The 21,686-nt window shown below is 43.3% G+C and overlaps 1 protein-coding gene across 7 annotated transcripts in view; it reads left to right on the top strand.

The window, feature by feature from the left end:
• Positions 1 to 5,329: 5,329 nt before the first annotated feature.
• The window catches only part of adgrb1a (adhesion G protein-coupled receptor B1a), a 651,114-nt gene continuing 634,757 nt past the window's right edge, over positions 5,330 to 21,686 (top strand). For all 7 annotated transcript variants that reach the window (XM_069922257.1, XM_069922254.1, XM_069922256.1 and 4 more), the window contains exon 1: positions 5,330 to 6,243. In XM_069922257.1, the coding sequence (XP_069778358.1) occupies positions 5,511 to 6,243 (733 nt within the window). In that variant the 5' untranslated portion in view covers positions 5,330 to 5,510. The remainder of the gene's footprint in view (positions 6,244 to 21,686) is intronic.

Raw genomic sequence — 21,686 nt, 5'->3', positions numbered from 1 at the left:
GGGGTTGATGGAGACCTGATACATATAATTATAAGAGGTAGATTTAGATTCGATCTTTTTTTTCCCCAGTGGGAGAGACATCAAAAACAAGAGGATGTCGGTTCAAGGTGAGAAGAGGGAGTATTAAACAAACGGAAATTAAGGCGGTGGAGGAGTTTGATCCAATTATAATGATAAAGAGATATTTAAGCTTGTACTTAATGAGGCAAAGCAGAAGGATGCAGACCTGACAAAAGTGGTAGTGTGGCAGTTAGCTGAAGGGCTATTTGTAAACTGAAAAACTGGGAATTGAAAAAAAATCTACCATGACCCAGAGCTCCCAGTTAAGGATTTTGAAGAGGCCATGTTCACATTTACACTTTCATTAGAACCTGTGAGATGTGCAAAGCAACCAAGACATTCAAAGAAATCCATCGGAAATAACCTCAATTATATAGGGTCGGGCTGAGTCCTCTAATTATATTTGCAACAACAAGATTGTTTGTTAATCAAAGAGGGTAAAAGTGATTGCTGCTTCTTTCGAATGTTCCAAAATGAAATTTAGATCTGTAAAACAACAGCTCCAACCTGGTGTATCCCACTTGAGACAAATCAGTGCGACAATAGCTTCCCTTGATAGAGAAGGATGCATACTCCAGGGGGATGGGGGTGGGGGGAGCTGCGTGCCCAGGATGGCCTCTCTTTTTTTCCCCGCGAGAGTTCCCAGTGCAAGTGGGTGCTTGCTGAGTGATAGCCACAGAAACACGGGAGGCGAGGGGAGAGAAACTGAGCTTCTTGTTGTTGCCTAGAAATGGTCGATGCGCCCACAAACGGCCCGATGGCAGAAAGGGGATCCATGAGACAGCAATTGCGGGCACTCCCGACATTCCGACTGCGGCGAATCTTTTTTCTTATATATAATAAAACTGTTTGGAAGGAAACCTATCCGTGCTGGAACGCTGCGCTAAATCACAGTCAGGTCGAGTCTCCCTTTGCGAATCTGTCTCTTACTGTAGATTCATTTAAAAACTATTATCAGGCGGAGAGTTATCTCTATTCTAACCCAGTAATAGAAAGCAGATCGATTGCACAAATATTCTGTTTGCATTGTTAAACGTGCAGGAAACTAGACTCAAACTGCGCTGGACTGGAATATAAACGTGTCCAGATTTTACATGTTATTCGACAAAATAGCAACAAAAAAAATGACGATTTGGCAAATTGAAGGTTTAAAGGAAATCCGAGATTGCGCTGCGTGGTTGATGCAGCGGGGAAATGAGCGCAAGGGGCGCCTCCTCTGTTGGGGGGAGCCGCGGGTCGCTTCCATGCTCGATTCCGCTGTTCCTTTCCTTGCTAGAGAGGTCCCCCGTCCCCCCTCCACAACCGGGAAAGCGGAGGGAACCTGACGTAACGAATGCGCTCCGAGTTCCAACGCTCTGCTTTCAGTAGGTGGGAAATGAGAAGGAGACCAGGGCGAGATTGTCAGGTCTATTGCAACCTCGTCGCCGCTTTCATTTCCCATCAGGATGCACCGAGAGGCAGTATCTCTATCGTTGGGGAGCGGCTAAGAGTCGTGGTTTTTAAAGCTTGGATCTAAACTCACAGGCATCTTTCGGATTAATCGTATCTCCCTACCTCCCCCCCCCTCTTGAGATACTCTTCCCCCCCCCTCCCCGTTGCATGTATGTATTAAAAACAAAGTTGCTCTCACTCCAGCCGGCATATGTGCGTGTGGGTATCCCAGCCGCGCACCATGGTGGTGTTGACGCGGAACTTGCTTCTGACTGCACCGAGGAGTAAACATTTCCTCCGAAACTTTGAGGTAAGGATGATATGCAAATGCCTACAAGTTGTGTGTTTTTTTTCCCAACAAAATTGGGTCTTTGTAAATCCACTTGACACAGCGTGCGGGAATGCTCTGGGGGTGCAGAGGGGATGAAGAGGCTGAGCGACCCATTTAAAGCAGACCCCTTCTCGGGGGGGGTGGGGATGTGCAGGTTAAGCTGTCTTCTGGTTTAAACAAAAATTGGTGCAGCTGGACAGAAAGTGTGCTGGTCTGGAAGTGCACGTTTCTGCGGAAATCTGGACCACCTCGTTCCAAACAGTGGCAGGACAGCCGGTCGACGCTTTGGGAGAGCGACTCCACTCTGCAGCTCCATTTATTTTCTGACCGTCACACCCTTGGTCGGTTGTCGGACGCGATGCCTCCGGCGGGGTGACCTCACGCGGTCCGGTAAACGCTGGAAGTCGACGCTGAATTCGTGGGGGCGAAGGCGTGGACGTCGATGCAGGGTCAGCGCGGGGAACGCTCGACTCTTAATCGTGGGTGGTCGCAGAGAAACACGGAAGTCTGCAGACGCTGGAGGAACTCAGCCGGTCTCAACAGGGGATGAGACGCTTTGGGCCTGAACCCTTCTCCAAAGACCTGGCATCTTTCTCGAGATGGACCATCAAAGAGTTCAGAACTGGGGAAAGAGAGAATGGGAGGGAATTCCCCCCCATTCCTTTTGGAAAGTTTAAAAAAACTGTATACATTGAACCCTAATAATTAGGGATCATTCTTTCTCCAACCTCTAATCGCAATTGAAGTCTATTTGGTCACAGCCTATTCCTCCAAGATTAATACAGCAGTCAGGGGTTAATCACATATAGCTGGTAGCAAGATCTAATCGGCTTCACTTCTTCCAACTCCAGCGACTCCGTGGATGAAATTAATGTTTTTATTATTAAAAGCCCCTTCTATCTATTTTAATAATTCCTAACCCACTGACGGCCAATTAATCTGACGCATCATCTCATCATTAGATTTAAAAAAAACCCAGGCTGTGTGATTCTTACAACTGGGAGGAAACTGTGGCTCAGGCTGTAAACCTGTTAGTCATTAGTTGTGCTACAGTCGGCGAGAGGGATCCCCAACTCCCTCTAACCACGCAATCGTTTCTTAGGAACAGATAGGACCGGCCCTTTACTGGGAGTAAAATAATTGCGGGGCTAATTACACAGTAATTTTATCAGTCACCAAGGCAGAACGTGACGCGGAGAATTCTTCGCCGAGTTTGAGTCACTTCGTTTCCATTAACTCCTTCGCCATGCGCTGGATACCAGTTGAATGGCAATGAGCGGCGTCAGTGGGGGTATCAAAAGATATCCGGGCGGATGCAGGGGCGGTGTGTTCATTTCGAGCCGTGCATCGTGAAGGGTTGATTGTCCGACGCCTACGAGGAATGAAGTCGCACTGCAAAAGAATATATTAAAGTCAGCAGGTGCCTGATCATGAGGTCTCCCCCCCCCCCACCTCCCCCGCCGACTGCTCGTGTCCAACACTTCCCACGAAATGTAGGGAGGGCGACGACCCCGGGTCAGCCCCTGCCTCGATCGCCACCGCCAGGGATTAGCTTTATTCTGCAACGGGGAAGGGGGCAAAGCTTGGGGGAAAACAACGCCACGCCAATCCAATCACAAGCACTCTCTCCGGAACCATTCGGAAGCCTTAATAATGCGCCCACCAAGCACTCCAACGCCAAGACCGCCGCCACCTCGCACTGCCTCCTCTCTTCCAGTTGGTACAGATGGCTTTGTTATAACACACTAACTTTTAACAATATGTTGATGTATGATGAGTCAGTGTGCGATCTGTCTTTACACTTAGCTCAACACTCTATACAAGCCATCTTTCACACCCTTGTGTTTTGCGTTGTTCAGCTGGAACAACCATCAATCCCCCAACATCTCCAAATGTCCCACCTCGGTCAGCAATGCCCCGACGTCCTGTGACCTCCAGCCCTAAAGACCCCGCCTTCCCCCTTGCCCATGGACAGCGCGTCGTTCAGTGGAGATTGAACATCGCCCCGGCATGTCTCAAGATTACGGGCGGTGAAATGAAACCAGTTGTTGGAACGCTGAACGCCTGATGGACCAGGAGCGTGCGATTCCCAGAGGGAGCCCGAACATCTCTTGATATCTGCTCGCGAGCGACAGAATAATGTGCGGTCGCTGCATAGGTTAGAATGGATAAGCGAGCAAATCGCAGACTACTTTCTCTCACGCAGGTACCTGTCATAACGTTTTATCCCCTCTCCCCCTTGTCATCTTGGTGAAGGACGAAGGTGAGTGTATTGCCATTCACGGGTTAACGTGGTCCTTAATGCATGCCTCGTCTTAAATGGGTGGGGGGGGGGGGGGGGGGGGGGGGGGGGGGGGGGGGGGGCACCTGCAACGAAAGCGAAGGGGACCACAGTTTCAGTCTGTCACAAGTATGAGAGCATGCAATGCCAAATAGATCCTGCTTTAAAAAAAATACGAACGCCTTATTTCTATGCAAGAAACGCATAATGTAGAAATAATTGCAAGAACGAACACCATTAGTCGACATTATGAGGGGCAATTTCAGCTTTCTTTTATTATACGTGCTTTAAAACGGGGCAAACCCTCATTTGATATTACAATCTGCACACATGCAGGAGACAAATAGGAGCTTCGGCCAGCTGCAAACCAATTAATCTACGCGACATTTCCAGTTTTTAAATAAAAACAGATTAATGGCTCAATCAGCGTGCAAGCTGTAGAAGGGTGAGTCTGACTGCGGACGGTGTAGCGATGTAACTGGGCACATTCAGAGAGTCTTTCAAAATCGTGAATTCTGCCTGATTGTGAACAGGACGTTGGTGGGGGCATGCGAGAAGGTCTTTAAAATGCATTTAACTCAATCGTTAAAAGAGGATCGTTTTGGGGGGGGGGCTTGATCGGTTAAGCCGTTATATTTGAGTGACACGATTAGGAGTGTTCCGAGGTGGGCGACTGAATGCCTTGTGACCGTTCAGAATTCGCCAAATGGCAGGTCGTTTTGGGGTGTCCCGTCCATGAATTGCCAGCGTTTTGGAGAATTTGGTTCAAATTCCACCTGCCTGGATCCGCCCGAGAGTTAAGTTCATGGAAGGCAGTGTATTTTTGTAGTGGTCACCGCTGAACCCGGGGAGTTAAACATTAAGGGTGGCTGATGTCAAGGCTCTGGAAAAGCAAGTCCGCCCACCAACGCGAAACGAGTGGTGAGGACTAGAAACCAGAAGTCGAATCAAGACGATTTCACATGAGATTGTAAGCACCCCGGATCGTCAAGAATGTTAAAAGAAAGTGATACGTATCTTCTTTTTTAAATCGTTACAGATTCCAATCGGAGTGTCCATCTGAAGCGCCGACCTGCAGAGATTTTTTTTCTATAACGTGCAATTTGTGACATAGCTGGCGAATCCACCGACCAAGATTGCGGGCTTCGCCCAACGTTGGGGAGGGGGGAGCAGTTCATCCTTTCGGGACGGGGAGATTTTGAGAGAGAAAAAAAAAAAAAAAAAAAAGATATATATACTGTATCCAGCTTCAAGGAAATTACCGCGAGGGGGAGACCTAGGACAAAACGACAAAGATTGCAATGAAATCATCTGCCGGCGCCTTTCTGTAAAAGTCGACCCTGTTCTGCTCATGGTCTGGGCTCTTGCTGCAGTTTCTTTTGCGACTCTTGGGATAACCGACTTAGGATGAGGATCACTGGTTCCGCGGTGCTTTTGATTGTCGCCGCCGCGCTGTGGACTGCCAGCGGGTTTGACGCCGGGAAAGCCCCTTGCACCACTCTGGTTCAGGGGAAACTATTCGGCTACTTCTCCTCCTCGATGGTGTTTGTTTCCAACAACTCCGCCTGTGCCTGGATTATCCAAAACCCCGACCCCAGGAGATACACGCTGTACATGAAGGTGGCCAAGACCAGCAACATCTGCGAGAGACACCAGATACGCACCTCTCAGTACGATTCCTTCCTCACAAGCACCCGCACCTACTTGGGCATGGAGAGCTTCGACGAAGTCCTGAGGCTCTGCGACTCCACCGTCCGTTATGCCTTCCTCCAGTCCAGCAAGCAGTACCTGCAGATGAAGCAGATTTCAAGGGGAGTCGGTGGCCGGGCGAAGGGGAGAGGAGGCAGGGCGAAGGACAAAGAGTTCTCAGCCGAATATCTGGTGGTGGGCAACAGAAACCCCAGCAAAGGGGCTTGTCAGATGCTCTGCAAGTGGCTGGAGACCTGTCTGGCCATCAGTACCAGCGCCCGTCCCTGCGGTATTATGCAGACCCCCTGCTCTTGCTCCAGGGACGACAGCATGGGCCAGTCCACCGAAATGTTGGGCTTGAATAAAAAGGGAGACAGTTGCCTGAAAGACGGCGTCTACTTGGAGCATTGCATCAAGAACCCCAAGGACAGCGTCGATGCGGATTCCCGCGGTAAGTGAACGAAACGGCCACGGTGTTGCATCAATAGCAAGGAGTATCTTTGAGCTTGATGTTTTAGTTCGAAATATCACGACCTGTTCTTAAAAATAAGCTGCTGCGTTTTTTTTAAAACACATATTAACAGAGAAACCTTCAACAATGGACTTGAATTGCAGACCTTGTGCCAATAAAGAGGATACAAATGGGTAGCCCTGATTCAGATTTTGAGCTGCAGTGAGATCCGTCTTGACAATTGGTTTGGAGGTGAAGAAATGGAAGTGTGATTGATCAGGGCTCGGTCGGGGAAATCGACAGAGGCGGGAGTGCATGCTTAATCATCATGAGCACTGGGTTTCGCGCTGATTTATGATTTGGCGGCAACATTAAAACTCAAAATAATGCACGTTCGGACAATTAAACTGAGCAATTTCTCTTTTTCCATTTTCACTGAACATTTAAAGCCATTTGATTATAATCCGAGTGAAGATTTCACTCAGTGTGTATTTTTTAAGTTAAACTTTCGGAGCGTTAGAATGGACTTGTTGATTCGTTTGCATCCGCGCCTTTCTCTTAAACGTCTATTACGGATAATAGAGAAACCCTAATTGATTGGGGGGGGGGTGTTATAAATATTTTTTTTTTAAAAAAAGCACCTGCGATATTCGTCTCCCAGAAAGAAACTGCAGTTATATTTCGGTTTCTTTTCTGTGTGCGTCTCAAGCGGCAGAAAGCTCACGAACGATTTGCCTTGCCTGTGCGCTCATCCTAGAATGTAAAATTGGTTTGGGGAGTGACGTTCGTTCGCCTCCAGTCCCGTCCCCCCAACCCCCCCCCCCCCCTTCCACGGGTGGTGGACAGACACAGTGCTGAAATTTACTCAGTGGGACGAAATATTATTGCGTGCCGTCTCTCCCTTAATAATGGTGATTTCCCCAAGTTCTAAAATCTAGTTATGTTTCAAATATTGAGCTCATTAAAATCGCCCCTCTCGGAGCACTTTTCACCATTGTCCTGTTAGGAACGGTGCGATGTCGGAGGTGCAAACTGCTTAATAAAGATGTACAATTAAGTATTGGACACGCTGACCACAATGTAGAACAATCCCCCTGAATGAATCCCCCCAATGCATTAGGTATCTTCTGTGGAAAGAGTGGGTAGAACTAATGAGGTGGGCAAGGATCCTGCTTCAGATTGGGAGGAAGTTGCAATTAATTTTTTTTTCTGCTTGGTCAAACCATGCAGGTGACTATTAAGTCCAGAACATTAGCAGTTTCACAGAATGCATTGAAGAAAAATTTTCCATAGTGGGGTCCAAATATCATTATAGTCCATCAGAATCACCAATACACCAAAGTATTCGATGCTAAGCTAAGTTACTATGGACTTCAGTGTACACATTGCCAAGTTAATGCACACGGAGGTCAGTTAATGTAGAGTCTAGTGCAAGACTGACCGAAGTTGCAATTAATATGGGAACGGAGAATGAATACCCCCATACACACAGCTACTTGGAAAGAAATGGAAGTGCAAAACGATGGGCTTTGTAATTGCAATTTGCATCCTTCCCATTTATTTGTTACAATTCAACATTGTTTTGCATCGGGATGCCATAGAACAGGGACGTTCTTGGGATCATTTATGAATGCCTTCAAGATTCTCTTCAGACTGTATCATACTATTGTTTGGGACATAATGATTTATTGCATCAAGATATTGCCTTGGATATCTCACAGTATTGGTGTTCATCACAAGATTTCAGACATTGTTGACTTGTGGTTGAAATGGAATTGTCTACTTTCCATTATCAACAGCCTGTCTTAATATTTGACATGGCTCACCCCAGTCTTCAATACTTCCAAGACAGCAATTTTTTTTTTGGTTTTGAGAATAAATTAGAAGGTTCACTGCTCTTGTTTCATGGACTGGTGAAATGCTGGGTTATCACTTTGTAACCGACAGTCAATTTCTGGTGCGTTGTAACCATTTTAATTCACTGGAGCTTTTAGAGAATGGCTTTTTTTCTGGGGACAAAAGGGAGCCCCTTCACTGAAGTTGCACCAACCCATTTCCAGATCATGAATGGAGAAGAAATTCACAAGCCCTATGAATAAAATGTTGTCAGGTGACTACTCCACAATGGTCATGTGTGGATTGTCCAAATAGGAGAAGGGGACAATTAATGATACATTTCAGAATGATTGCCAGCTTGTGTGGTTTTGGAATGATACTGTTATAATGGAGGGCACCATATTCAATGAGATTTTTGTTTGGACACTTGCTGACATTCTTCCATTCCTTGATGAAGGGCTCTTTGGTTATGTATTTTTACCTTTGCTACACTGTTTGACCAATTGAATTTCTCCAGCATTTTGTGTTTTTTAACTTCAACCATAGTGTCGACAGATTTTCGTGATTTACTTCTGACTACTGCACGACTCTGTGAAAGCTCTTCAAGGGATGGAGTTTTGTGGAATTCTCTCTCACTGCTCCTCATCTCTAACCCCTGCTGCTTCCAAGCTCTGTGACCATGTAACATTGACTTCTCTGGTTTCTCCTAACCTTTTCTTTCCCCTCCATTTTCCAGTTTTTCCAGTTCACCCCATCCAACCATCCCTCCTTTCCCTGATTACTGCTTTCCCCTCCCCTTCCCCACCTATTATCTCCTGTCTTTGCCACCCCCACCCGTCCTTTTGTTCGGATGCCTGCCCACATTCTTCTCTCATACCCTGAAAAAGGGCACTAGTCCAAAACATCAGTTATGTATTTTAAAAATCTTTGCTACATAAAGAACACTGTTTGACCAACTGAGTTTCTCCAGCATTTTGTGTTTTTACCCTAATAAGCCCTTCTAGACCAGGAGTCCATAATGCCCAATTATACCCATGTGGGCAGTTAACCTAATAACCTCAGGTTTTTGGAAACTAGAGCACTGGGGAAACCTATGATGACACAGGGAGAATGTTAAAACTCCTTGTAAACAGAGCAGTTTTAACCCAGAGCGCTGATGCTGTAATAACACTATACTAACCATGTTGGTGTGGAAACCCATGCGGTCATAGGGAGAACATGCAAATCACACAGACAGCACCCAGGGTCTGAACAGAACCCCAGGCACCTGGGATGGTGAGGTTGCAATGGTAACTACTATGAACACTGTGCCACTCCTTTGTTGAAGGAATTAAACTTGTGCCTTAGTTGTGTGAAATTATTGCTACCTAAATCCTCAAGTGTCAGGCTCATTCTTTGGTAATAAATACTTGCAGCTGCAGCTAGATACTTTATGAATATACTTATTGCAACATGGAAGGAAGCCATTTGGCTTAGGTATTTGGGAACAGATAGAGACAGCAATTTGTACTGCATCACAGATTAATGTATTTGAGTTCCCTAGTATTTTGAATAACCCTTAACCAGCCAGAAAATGAAGTAAATGCACAATGTTGGCAGGGAATGAGGAAGGTCAGAAATGAAATGATGAGTGCATTTACTAATATACCAGGCAAATAATTTGCTACTTTGTCGAAAGATAATGCTACAACTTGTATGAACCCTATCACCATGGAAATAATGCAATAGTGCAGTTTGGCTCAGATTGTTGAGCATAATCCCAGCCAGTCTTCATTTTATCGGGGATAGCAGAGAAGATTTGGGCTGGGATAGGATTGAATGGTGGTGTCTTTCTTTCATCTGGAAGCACTGTATCTTTTTCTCTCTTACCAGTTTCGTGGCAGAGAAGTTGTTCACGGTTTGTTGCCCTCAAACAATTGCAGAACAATATGACTTGTGCCCCTTTTAGTTTATGGGAAAGCAATCTGTGCAGTTGCTCCAGTCACAATTGAATCGTGAACATTGCAGTGGAACCATCACTCAGGTGCTTTTACAACTGTATCCTCCTGTCACGTATTTTGAAAAAAAATAGCAATGGGATGTACATCTATTATGAATTAACTGTTATTGATCAAGTAGTCACAATTGACTGAGTGTATTCTCTTGTTCATGTTAAGTGATTTGATGAGCGATTTTTAAAATTCCAATGTGGGAGTGTCAAGTGAAATACTTAAGTCAATCTGTTGATCATTATTCATCTGCTGCAACATATCAGGAGCCTTGTGTTTCACTTGGTAGTCTTTTCTAGATGTTCAAGTCGAGATTGACTCACCTGGCCTCTTGATCAGAGAGCAACGTTGCATGATATGTTCAGCCTTCAGAAGAGTGGCAGAAAATGGCACAAAAGAAGGGAGTTTCTGGAGCGGCTCCAATACATTTATGCTGTTAATTTGCGGAATAAATGCACAGTGAATGGTCTGTTCCATGGAGCATTCTGCTGTGAGAATTAGGTTCCAGGTCGAATATGTGCAGTGGAAGGCCTGCATTAGAAAAAAAGCAACAAGTGTCTTTATTTATACATCTTGTATAAAACACAATGTCACACAAATTTAATGAGTACAGATTTTCTGCCCATGCATTTCTGTGGCCCTTTCATGAATTTGCTACTCATAATCATTCCTTTAAACATTAATAGTGTCAAGGGACAGGAGATTAATAGGGAAAGACAGTGAAATTATGGTAGAAAATCAGCTGTAAGCAGGCTCCAGAGGTCAGTTGTCCCACTTCTGCTCTCTCCTCTGATTTTAAAAAAAATGCTGCGGGAATGCAGCGGTAGTGACAAGACGTTGAGGTTTCACTGATATTTCCCATTTATTTGTGCATTTTTCCTCCTTTTCCAGTGTTTCTTAAAAGTCCATCTGCTTTGTGACTGTATCATCCATATTTGATTAATTTAAAAGTTTGTCTACTGCAATGTTCTAAGTGCAATTATTGGGGCTAAATCTATTTGTTATAGTTTATCAATTAGATTTTACTGAACGAAACCATGACGTACTATAACTAAATATCTGAAACAAAGTATTATGGTTCGGAGTTTTGTTTGAAATGATAATGAAACTCCTATTTTTTCCATTTGACAGCAATCTTTATTTTCTCCATGCATGGTTGAATGTGGAAATTCAGAAGTTGTGCCTGTGATATCCTTTTTCTCCACAGATTGCACTATGCTGGACTTTTTAGGAACAGCCACATTCTGTGCATTTGTTTCACTGTAAAATTCATTGAAAGCTTTATGCCTTGTTGAATGTGATGTAAATGAGTTTCAAAAGGCTTACTGAGCCATAGTTAATCTTGTGGGGGTGGGGGGGGAACTTTCTGGCTGTGAACATTGGGTTGTGCCTCTCTCCTTCAGAATAGATGTATTTCAAAATTACCTAGAATTAAAAGTAATAACCATTTTTTTTTTGTTTTGAGTCTGTTTAACATATTTTGCTGCAATTCCAATAAATTTTGTTTTACTTTTTGTAAGATGTTTAAGATGTCATGTTTTTTTTAAAGAAAAACACAATTACTTCCTGCCTTGCTGTTTGGCTGAATTCTTCAACCTGACACCTGCTTCACCAGCGATAACACTGTCATATCTTGGGCGGCATAGCAGTTAGTGCAATGCTAACCTAGCGCCGGCAACCCAGGTTCGGATCGGGCACTCTCTACAAAAATGTATACATTCTCTCCGTGGCATGCATGGGTTTTCTCAGGGTGCAATGGTTTCCTCCCAACCTCCAAAATTTAAATTTCGACATGTAGCATGGTATCAGGCCTTGCATGCCCATGAGCCCATGTCCCCCAAATACATCAAGTTCACCTACCAAATGTACGGCATTCATAGGTTAATCATGTGTTAATGGGTGCCACAGCGTTCACGGGCTTCTACCATGCTGTATAGTCTAAGGGTACGTTACTGTCATCGCCACTGCTTCATGCAACACAGCTTCCCAACTGAAGGTCCATTCTAACGTTGGAAAAAGGCAATTCTACTTCACAGAAGTCACAGAACTTTTATGAAAAGATTAGTCGAGGTAATCATGTGGATATCTGTTTGCACTGATGAGATAATTGATGCAATTTTGAAATATCTACTAATTTGAAAATTGAAGGATGTTAATATATTTATAATTAATACAGGTGTTTAACTTTTCTAATAAAATAATACACTTTTCCATCAATTTAAGTTGCTGCTAATATTTAGGTAAACTTAATTTCTTGGCAATTCAGTAATATTTTGCAGTGAATTCATCTGAAATGTCAGGAAGAGAAAGAGAGTGATTACTCTATTGGGAATAGCCTCGAGGCCTCCAAATAGCCCCTGGACATTGAGGAGCAGATAAGGCAGATTTTGGAATAATGGTGCAAAAATAATATTGATTGACATGTCCATACTGCAAAAGGGATAAATGGGGCAGAAATGGTTAGGTGTGACACAGTATGTGGACAAGCTGACCAGAGGAGAGACTGTACTGAGTAATGAACCTGGTCAGATAACGGGTCTCTCCGTGGGGGACCATTTCGGTGCCAGTGACCACAGCTCCCTGAAATTTAGCACAGCTATGGGGAGGGTAGGGTGAGGCAAAATGGTAAAGTGTTTAATTGGGGATTGGCTAATTTCGATTCGTTGAGGCAGGAACTAGGGAGAGTAAATTTTGAACAGATATTCTCAGGGCGAGCATGATTTTCCCCCCACTGAGACAGGGAAAAGATGATAGCAAAAAGGAACAGTAGGATTGTCTGATCTCAGAAGCTAAGCAGGCTCAGGACTGGTCAGTACTTGGAGGGGAGACCACCTAGGAACACCAGGTGCTGAGGGTTTCTGTGAGTGGGGGGGTTGGACAATGCGGCGACTCTCTGTCTGCTTTTCGGTTGATAAAAGTTGAAGAATTTCATGTACGTTACATTCTAAATGTAGTATTACGTGACAGTAATGGAATAAAACAGGTGAGGAAGAAGGAAGCGTACATGAGGTTTAAGAAGCAAAGAACAGGAAGGGCTCATGAAAATTATATGGTAACCAGGAAGGAAATTAAGGACTTGGGAGAGTTAGCGGGGCGCAGGAGAAGACCTTGGCAAGTGGGATTAAGGAAAATCCTAACGCATTCAATGCATTTGTGAAGAACAGAAGGATATTTAGATTAAAGGAAGGGATGCAGAAGAATAATAGAGGGGCCATGTGCCTGGAGGTAGAGGAGGATGTGTCTGGGTCCCCAATCATTATGATTTCTATCAATGACCTGGATGAAGAAATGAGTTTGCAGATGACTCGAAGATTAAAGACACTGGGTAGTGTGTCATGCACCTTCAGATATATCGTAACCTCATCCTTGACAATCTGCTCCAACAACCTGCCAAGCACTGATATTACTGCTAACAGGTCTTTAATTACCTTTTTGCTGCAACCCTCCATTTTTAAATAGCTGAGTGACCTTTCCAATTTTCCAGTCCTCTGGAGCCATGCCAGAATCTATTGATTCTTGAAAGATCAGTATAACTGTCTCTCTCTAGCTACTACTTCCAGAACCCGAGGGTGCATTCCATCTGGGCTGGAAGACTTGTCTACCCTTAAACCTTTCAGCTTCCTAAGCACCTTCTCTCGGGTGATCGTGAATGCACTTGCCTCTCTCCCCTGACACTCTTGACAAGTCTAGAATGCTGCTAATGTGAAAATGATGCAAAATACTTAGTCTGCCATCTCCTTGTCTCCCATTACAACTTCTCCAGTGTCATTTTCTATCAGCCCTGCGTCTACTCTTGCCTTTTTAAAAAAATTCCTAATATACTTAAGCTTGAGGAATGTGTTTTGATCTTATTTGCTAAGCCTCCTTTCAAATTTTTTTTCCTTCCTAATGACCTTCTTATTTGCCTCTGTTTGCTTTTTAAAGCTTTCTAGTCCTCTATCTTTCCACTAATTTTTGCGTCCTTTATGCTCTTTCTTTTGCTTTAACTTCTCTTATCAGCCACAGTTTTGTTTTTCTATTCAAATACATTTTTGGAATAAACCTGTCCTGCACTTATTTCTCACAGACACTCCAGCCATTGCTGCTCTGCCCTCCTTTCTGCTTGTGTGCCTTTCAATAAACGTTTGCCAGTTCCTCTCTCCTATCTCTGTATTCTTCTTTATTCCCCTGGTATATTGACATCTCTGATTTTAATTTCTCCCTCTCAAACTGCAGGGCAAATTCTATCATATGATAATCACTGCCTCCCAAGGGTTCTCTTGCTTTCCTCTCCCTTTATCAACTTTGGTTCATTACACAATACTCAATCCAGAATTGAAATTTCTCTGGTTGGCTCAGCCATAGCTGTTGTAGAAAGGCATCCTGAAGGAATTTGATATTCCTTCCTTTGGGATCCAGCACCAACCTGGTTTTCCCAATCAACCTACATATTGGAATTCCCCCATGACTACTGGAGCATTGCCCTTTTTGTGTGACTTCTCTATCTCCCTCTGTAATGTGCATGCCACATTCTGGCTACTTTTTGGAGGCCTGTGCACAACTTGGGTCCTTTGACCCTTAGTTTCTACCCACAGGGATTCAATACCTCCTGATCCCTTGTCTCCTCTCTCCAAAGGTTGGATTTCAATTTTAACCAGCAAAACCACCCCACGTCCCTCTGCCTACCTTCCTGTCCTTTTGATACACTGTGTATCCACAGATATTTACTTCCCAGCTGCAGTCATCTTTCAGCCATGACTCAGTGATGGCCACAATCTCATACTGCCAACTTTCAGCTGCGCTATAAGATCATCAACTTTATTTTTTTATATATACTGCAGGCATTTAAGTACAAGATTCAATGCTGTATTCACCCTTTTCAATTTTGTTTCCAAAGTACCCCCCAATAAAATCCTTAATACTACACTTGCACCTTTGCCCTATTGATTTCTATCCTTTCCTCACCATCTCGCTACACAGTGTATCTATTTGAGGAGATTTACCAGAATACTGCCTGGATTGGGAAACAAGTCTTGTGAGACAAGGCTGGCAGGGCTAGGACTTTTCACTTTGGAGTGTAGATGGATGAGAGGAGATTTGATAGAGGTCTCCAAGATTATGAGAGACATAGATGAGGTGGACAGCTAGTACCCGTTTCCCATGGTACGATCACCAAACACAAAAGAACATTTGTACAAAATTAAGGGAGGGAAGTGTAGTGGAGACATCAGGGGTTTATTTTGCACAGAGTTGTGTAAAATACCTTGCTGGGGAAGCTGAAACATTTGGGGCATTTTAGAGACTCTTAGACACATGGTTGAAAAGAAAATAGGAGTAGGGATGGTTTAGTACTTTTTTTTGGGAAAGGATCTATGCATTGGCTCAGCATTGAGGGCTGAAAGGCCTTTACTGTGCTGTGTTGTTCTAATTTCTATAACCTGATGACATTCCTTTGGACAGCTTTATATGCTCCTATATCCTTTCTTAAATCAGAAATCAGTATGCAGAGTGTGCCTCTCCAACACTTTGTTCAACTGTTGCAATACTTCCCTGTTTCTCATTTACAATCTCTTTGCATGAAGGCCATTATCCATTTATGTATGCTTGTTACTGCTACCTGATATATTTTCGTGATCATCAAGGTCCCTCTGTATTTCACTTACTAAAAGTGATATTTGTTCCTCTGTCAATAAATCAATGCAAAATTAAAACTTGAAAGTCTGCAGTTGCCGTGGTTGAGGTCAAAACAAAGCTGGCAAAACTCAGAATGTCTGTGTACTTTATATAGCAAGGATAAAGATGGACAACCAATGTTAAAGCTTGTGCCTTTCATCAGGGTATGGAGAAAATATAGCAGGTGCCTGAACAATGTGGTGGGGGGATGGAGGGGCACAGTCCCACAGGCAGGAGGTAAGGGGTGGATAAGGGAGGGAGGGCACACCAGCAAACAAGGGGAAGACTCTGTGAATGGAGAGGGAAGGGGGTACAGAGCTGGAGGAAGGAAGACAGGGATGGGAAGAGAGGAGAGGAATGGGGAGAAGGCTAGCAGAAACTGGAGAAGTTGACCTCAATGTCATCTGGCTGCATTTTTGTCTCTCCCTCCATCCCTGTCTTCTTTCCTCTAGCTCTCCATCCCCTTCCCTCTCCATTCACAGAGCAATGCCCCCTCCCCTTGTTTAGCAGGTGTGCCCTCCCTCCCTTATCCACATATTACCTCCTGCTTGTGGGACTGTGTCATTCCCCCTGCCCCCTGCACTAATTTGTTCCGGTGCCTGTTCATATTTTGTCCATACCTTGAAGGGCTCAAGCCCAAAATGTTGGTTATGTTCCTTTATCTTTGCTCTATAAAGTACACTGTTTGACATGTTGAATTTCTTCAGCAATATGTTTTTTTTTACAAATCAATGCAAACGTGGTTTACACTGATTTGTAAAATGAATATTGCGCTGATAAATAATGCCTGCATTGATTATGGAAGCCAATCGTTTACCCCATTTTGGGCATCCAATGGCAAAATAAAGAACAGTTAGAGCTGATGATCAAGCTCCTTGCTGCATGGAACTAGGGCAACAACAGCAAAATGAATGGAGGTTTTTGAAATGCCTTAAAAGTTCTTCATGTCCAGGTATCGAAAAATAAATGCAGAAGTTGAAATTAAAACTAAGGAGAGGTAGATTCAACACAAAAAATACTGATGCTGCTCATTGGCTGAACAGATGCACAAGTTAGATCTGAACAGCAGAGTTGTGGACGAGGGATGAGGATGAATGGGGAGGTTGATTAGGAGCGGACACGTGCCTGAGTCAGAAAGTGGGATGTAAGTATGCAGGATGCAAAGTTGTGGAGTGAAGATGAATGGTCTGGGTGAAAAATTAAATTGGGATTTAATGCTCAAGTCAGGATTGAATAAGTTTATGCAGTGTCTGACTCTTCCTCAGGGCAGGCTGGGCAATCAATTTTGTGAAGTTTTATTACCTCCCTTTTGCATTAAAATACTTGCACGTTTGTTGGAGGCTGGATAATTTCCGGGATCTTCTCTGGGAAATTCCTGACATGTGGCAAATTTGGAAATTAAAATCATACAAACTAATTGGGTAATGGGTGAAGTCAAGATGACTTTTTCAGCAAAATCACCAAAAAAAATAACCGCTGAATGTTTTCTTTGTTCTACCTTAACAAAATACTTTTAACTTCACTGGAAGAAATGTACCTCCTTCATCATGTATGACATTTCCAATTCCCAGACAAACATGATTCATGTCACCTGGAATGAGAAAACAAACAAGTGCTCATCACTGGAACACTCGAGCAGAAAGGGACAATTTTGACTCTTTTTTGGCTCCTTTTTGTCTAATCTTATTTGCATTCACTAAAATATATTTGCCTGGAATGGCAATTATTGACTCTATTTTGGCACTTGTCACAGTTTATGAAGCTGCATCCAATTTGCACTTTGTAAGCTCTCACAAACCGCAATAAGCAAGTGATCAGCTCATTTTTTTGGAGATGAATATGAGCTTAGATACCATGGATAAAGTAATGCTCTGAAATCACCTGAGAAAGCAGACAGTATAACAACCAAGATTTTGTGAATGTGAGGGTATAAAATCCAACTAAATACTTACCATAGACCTAAGTGCAACAAACTGACTCTTGAGAAGGAAGTCCAGTTAGATGAGGAGACACGAGGTTGACTTGGCCTGATTCGCCAGGAAAAATTGGATGAGAGCTCATTGAACTGTATGCAATTCTGATGCACCCTGACAGACTGGATGCAGTAGGATGCTTTTCTGGTTAGAGTGGAGCTGGAGAATGGGGGAGGGGACCAGTGAGTTGGTGAGTCTGGAAAAGCCACAGTTTCAGGAGATGGGGGGGTAAGACATTTAGAATAGATATAAGAAATTTCTTCCCGCTAGCGATGTTAAACCTATGAAATTCTCTCAGATGAAGAAGGCATGGGGAGAGAGTGGGAATATGCCATGAAGACTGGGATCAAGAGATTATATTGAAAGGTGCAGTGGGTCCAAATCCTATTTATTTTCAATATTTCTACAACCTGTTGCCTCAAAGGAGAGAGTACTGTCAGCTGAGCGAAGGCAAAGTGGAACTTTAAGAGGTATTGAAAAGTGCATTGTACATTGAAGCTTTCCAATTGATTTGTCACTTCTGTAAAATATTGCAAATTTTAATCACACCTTGCATGCACATATTTTTTCCAATAACTGTTCTATGCTTCATAACTTAATTCATCCCCATGACCCCCTTTTAATAATATATTTTCTGCTCAAGTCAATATAGCCATTTTCAAGAACATATTATCTCATTTTAATATTATTGACATCTAAAATAATCACTTATCTTTGCTACAGGCGTTGATAAATGCTTTGGTTGACAGCCCTGAATTTCTTTCACTTTGAACTGTTAAAGCCAGCAGACATAGCAAGAGAAGACTTTAATTTCTTACCAAAAGCTGTTACACTGCCAAGACAAAAACCTTGAAATTCCCTGTGGTACTTGAGTTATTTATAAGATAAGCCCAGACATTAAAGTGAGTGAGAGTGGTGGAAAACATGTCTACAATTGCAAAAGTAAATTGAAAACAGACACCAAACGCTTTGTGTGTGCAAAGCGTTTAGAACAGTCCTTCAGGCACTGGATATATTTTAAAATGCAGCCAGATATTAGACTGAAAAAGGTAGAGATACAAGGCTTCTTTCAGCTAAGTACACTGGACAACAATGTTTTTCAAAAGGTTTTCTTCCTGAGAACAAAATTGGGGATTATGATAGAGCTGAACACAAAAATAATTTCAGATTTACTGTATCACATAGGAAGTTGGAGAAACATTAAATTAACTTTGATTGAATTGAGCACGTTTAATCTTATTATTGATGCTGACACATTGCATTAGTTCTACTGACCTAAACATTTTGCCGCTGATTTTCATTTGGACTCAGCATCTGATGCCTCTCATATCAGTGTCCTACAATAGTTGGCCGGCATTGATGGATTCCATTTGTTTTGATTCTGCTTTTCCATGGTCGCAATGTCCTGGTGAAACCTATGACCATGTTCTTCACTGACTGCACCAAGATCAGCAGGGAAGAAGTCCAAGAGTGAAAGTAGAAAATGAATTTTCAATGACCTGTTATGCTTCATGGTTTTGTCTGATTGAAATAGACTTAAACAATGACAGCAAACCACAAAAAATAGTTTATATCTAAAAGTAGTATGTGATACAAAACTTTTAAGGTGATTTTCATGATCCAAAGGAAGCAAAATCTTTGTTGTCCACTGGTATCTTTTCCTTTCTGTCGTCCATAGATTGGTATGTTTCAAAAATTTCTTCCACTCACTCTCACTTTTTCTATTCAAACAGAAAGCTAATCCTGCATTCAGTTGACCTAACACTTTCATACCACAATTAACTATTCTTAAGTATTTATTAATCTCTGACAACTGACCTTCATTTTCTAAGTCTTGAGTTTTTGCACTGGAATTTGCAGAACAGTATTTTCAATTGTCTTGGGTCGCTAGTGAATTTCTTCCACTTGAAAATTTAAGATTTAATTTTTCTTTTTTTTTTGCATCTTCTAATCCCTAAAATTAGTTGCCTGAGGACATTACTGCAATATGAAGTATGGTGTGTCACTTGGCAAAACTTTCATTGCTGGTTAGTGCCTTTTATCAAGGAAATTAGTTTTAGTTTTAGACTTCAGAAACTCTGGCAAATCTCTACAGATGTGTAGTGGAAAGTGTGCTGACCAGCTGCATCATGATCTGGTATGGGAACACCAATACCCTTGAGCATAAAGCCCTACAAAAGGTAGTGAACACATCCCAATATATTCAGGCAAAACCCTCTCTACCATTCGAGAACGTCTACAGGGAATGCTGCCTTTGGAGAGCAGCAGAAAACATCAAAGATCTACACCGCCCAGCACATGATCTGTTCTCGCTGACACCATCAGGAAAGAGATATAGGTGCCACCAGGTACAGGGACAGCTGCTGTCCCTCCACCATCAGACTCCTCAACAACAAACTCAATCAGGGACTCATTTAAGGACTTTTAGTTTTGAACTTTATTGATTTCTTTAATTCTCTCTGTATTACTGTCAGTTTGTTTTCATTTGTTATCTGTTTACAGTTGTTTACATTTTTACATTGTGTAGTTTTTTTTGCACTACCAATAAGTGGTAATTTTGTCTCGCTCACAGGAAAAGGAATCTCAGCCTTGTGTGTGATGTCATGTATGTACTCAAACAACAAATCTGAAATCTAATGCACGTGTAATGAATGAGTTCTATTTTAACAGATATTCATGTCTATTTTGTCTGTAAGTTGGACAATGCTCAATAAATTGAACTGCCTCAGGCAGCGCGATGACATCACCTTCAGCTATGCATGGCACAGGGGTGGCTGGGAGCCTGGGGTTTTTAAAAAGTGCGCAGGTCCAACAGTGAACTGTTGTTTGCCTTTTGAACTGAGCTCGACTACGACTCTTCATTTTGCACCACGAAGCACCAACCACATTAGTGTTCCCGATGGGCCCAAATGCTTTTGGAATCAAAATGGACAACTCAGCAGTGTCCCTCAAACTGCCTGTGTTCTGGACAAATCAGCCAGAAGCGTGGTTTGGACAAGTTGAGGCTCAATTACATATTTGCCAAATAGTGGCAGATGCCACTAAATATTACCAAGTGGTAAGCTCCCTCGACCAAGAAATAGCAGGTCGAATAGTTGACTTCCTCCATGATCCACCAGATCACAGCAGGTATCTGGCTCTTAAAGATCCACTTCTCTGCACATAGGGTCTCTCCTGCATATGGACGGCTTGTGTGACCATGCCTGGCGGAGCTAATCACCAACATGTTGGCACTGGCAGACTGTCATAAACCTTTGAGCAAATATTCTTAGAGCAGATGCCAGAGGACATCTGCTTTGTGTTGGCTGCTGAAGTCTTTGCAGACCCTTGTGTGGTATGCAAAACAGCACGGCGGGTGCCCCACTGAAATTACTGCTGCATCACACCCAAAGGCCCAGGCTTCACCCGCACAAACATTGAGGACACACACAATCCCGAATAAAGAAATCACCAAGTCACACTCGTGGTGTTTTTATCACCAATGATGGGGTTCTAGACCGTACTTTTGCCATCCACCATGTACGTTTCTGGGAAGCACCAGGACCAGTCATCACTAATGGTTATAGCAGCTGGCCACTGTAACAGGCTGCTTTACATATGGGATGAGCTCTCCTGGTGCAAGTTTCTGGTCAACACCAGAGCTGAAATTAGTATCCTTACCCCATCCAGCTATGATACCCGTACCAGGTGTGTGGGCCCAGTTCTCACAGCAGTTAGCAAAAGCCTGATCCGCACGTACAGTACATGAACCATATCCTTGTGGTTCGGCAGTAATGAAATTCTCCTGGAGGTTCACGCTAGCTGCAGTCTTGCGGTCGTTGCTTGGACAGACACAGTCAGAGCTCACTCACTCACTCACTTATTTTAAAAGGGCTCAGGTTGGTAGATAGGAAAACCTTTCAAACTTTCCACCAAGGAGAATCCAAAGTACCTGCCCCACATTTGGATTCTGTGGTATACTCCACTAATAAATTTGCCAAGGTTCTTGCGGAGC

Source organism: Narcine bancroftii, chromosome 2, assembly GCF_036971445.1.
Source record: "Narcine bancroftii isolate sNarBan1 chromosome 2, sNarBan1.hap1, whole genome shotgun sequence".
NCBI lineage: Eukaryota > Metazoa > Chordata > Chondrichthyes > Torpediniformes > Narcinidae > Narcine > Narcine bancroftii.
The sequence above is the reverse complement of the archived record's forward strand: the minus strand, read 5'-3'. Positions and strand labels throughout refer to the sequence as shown.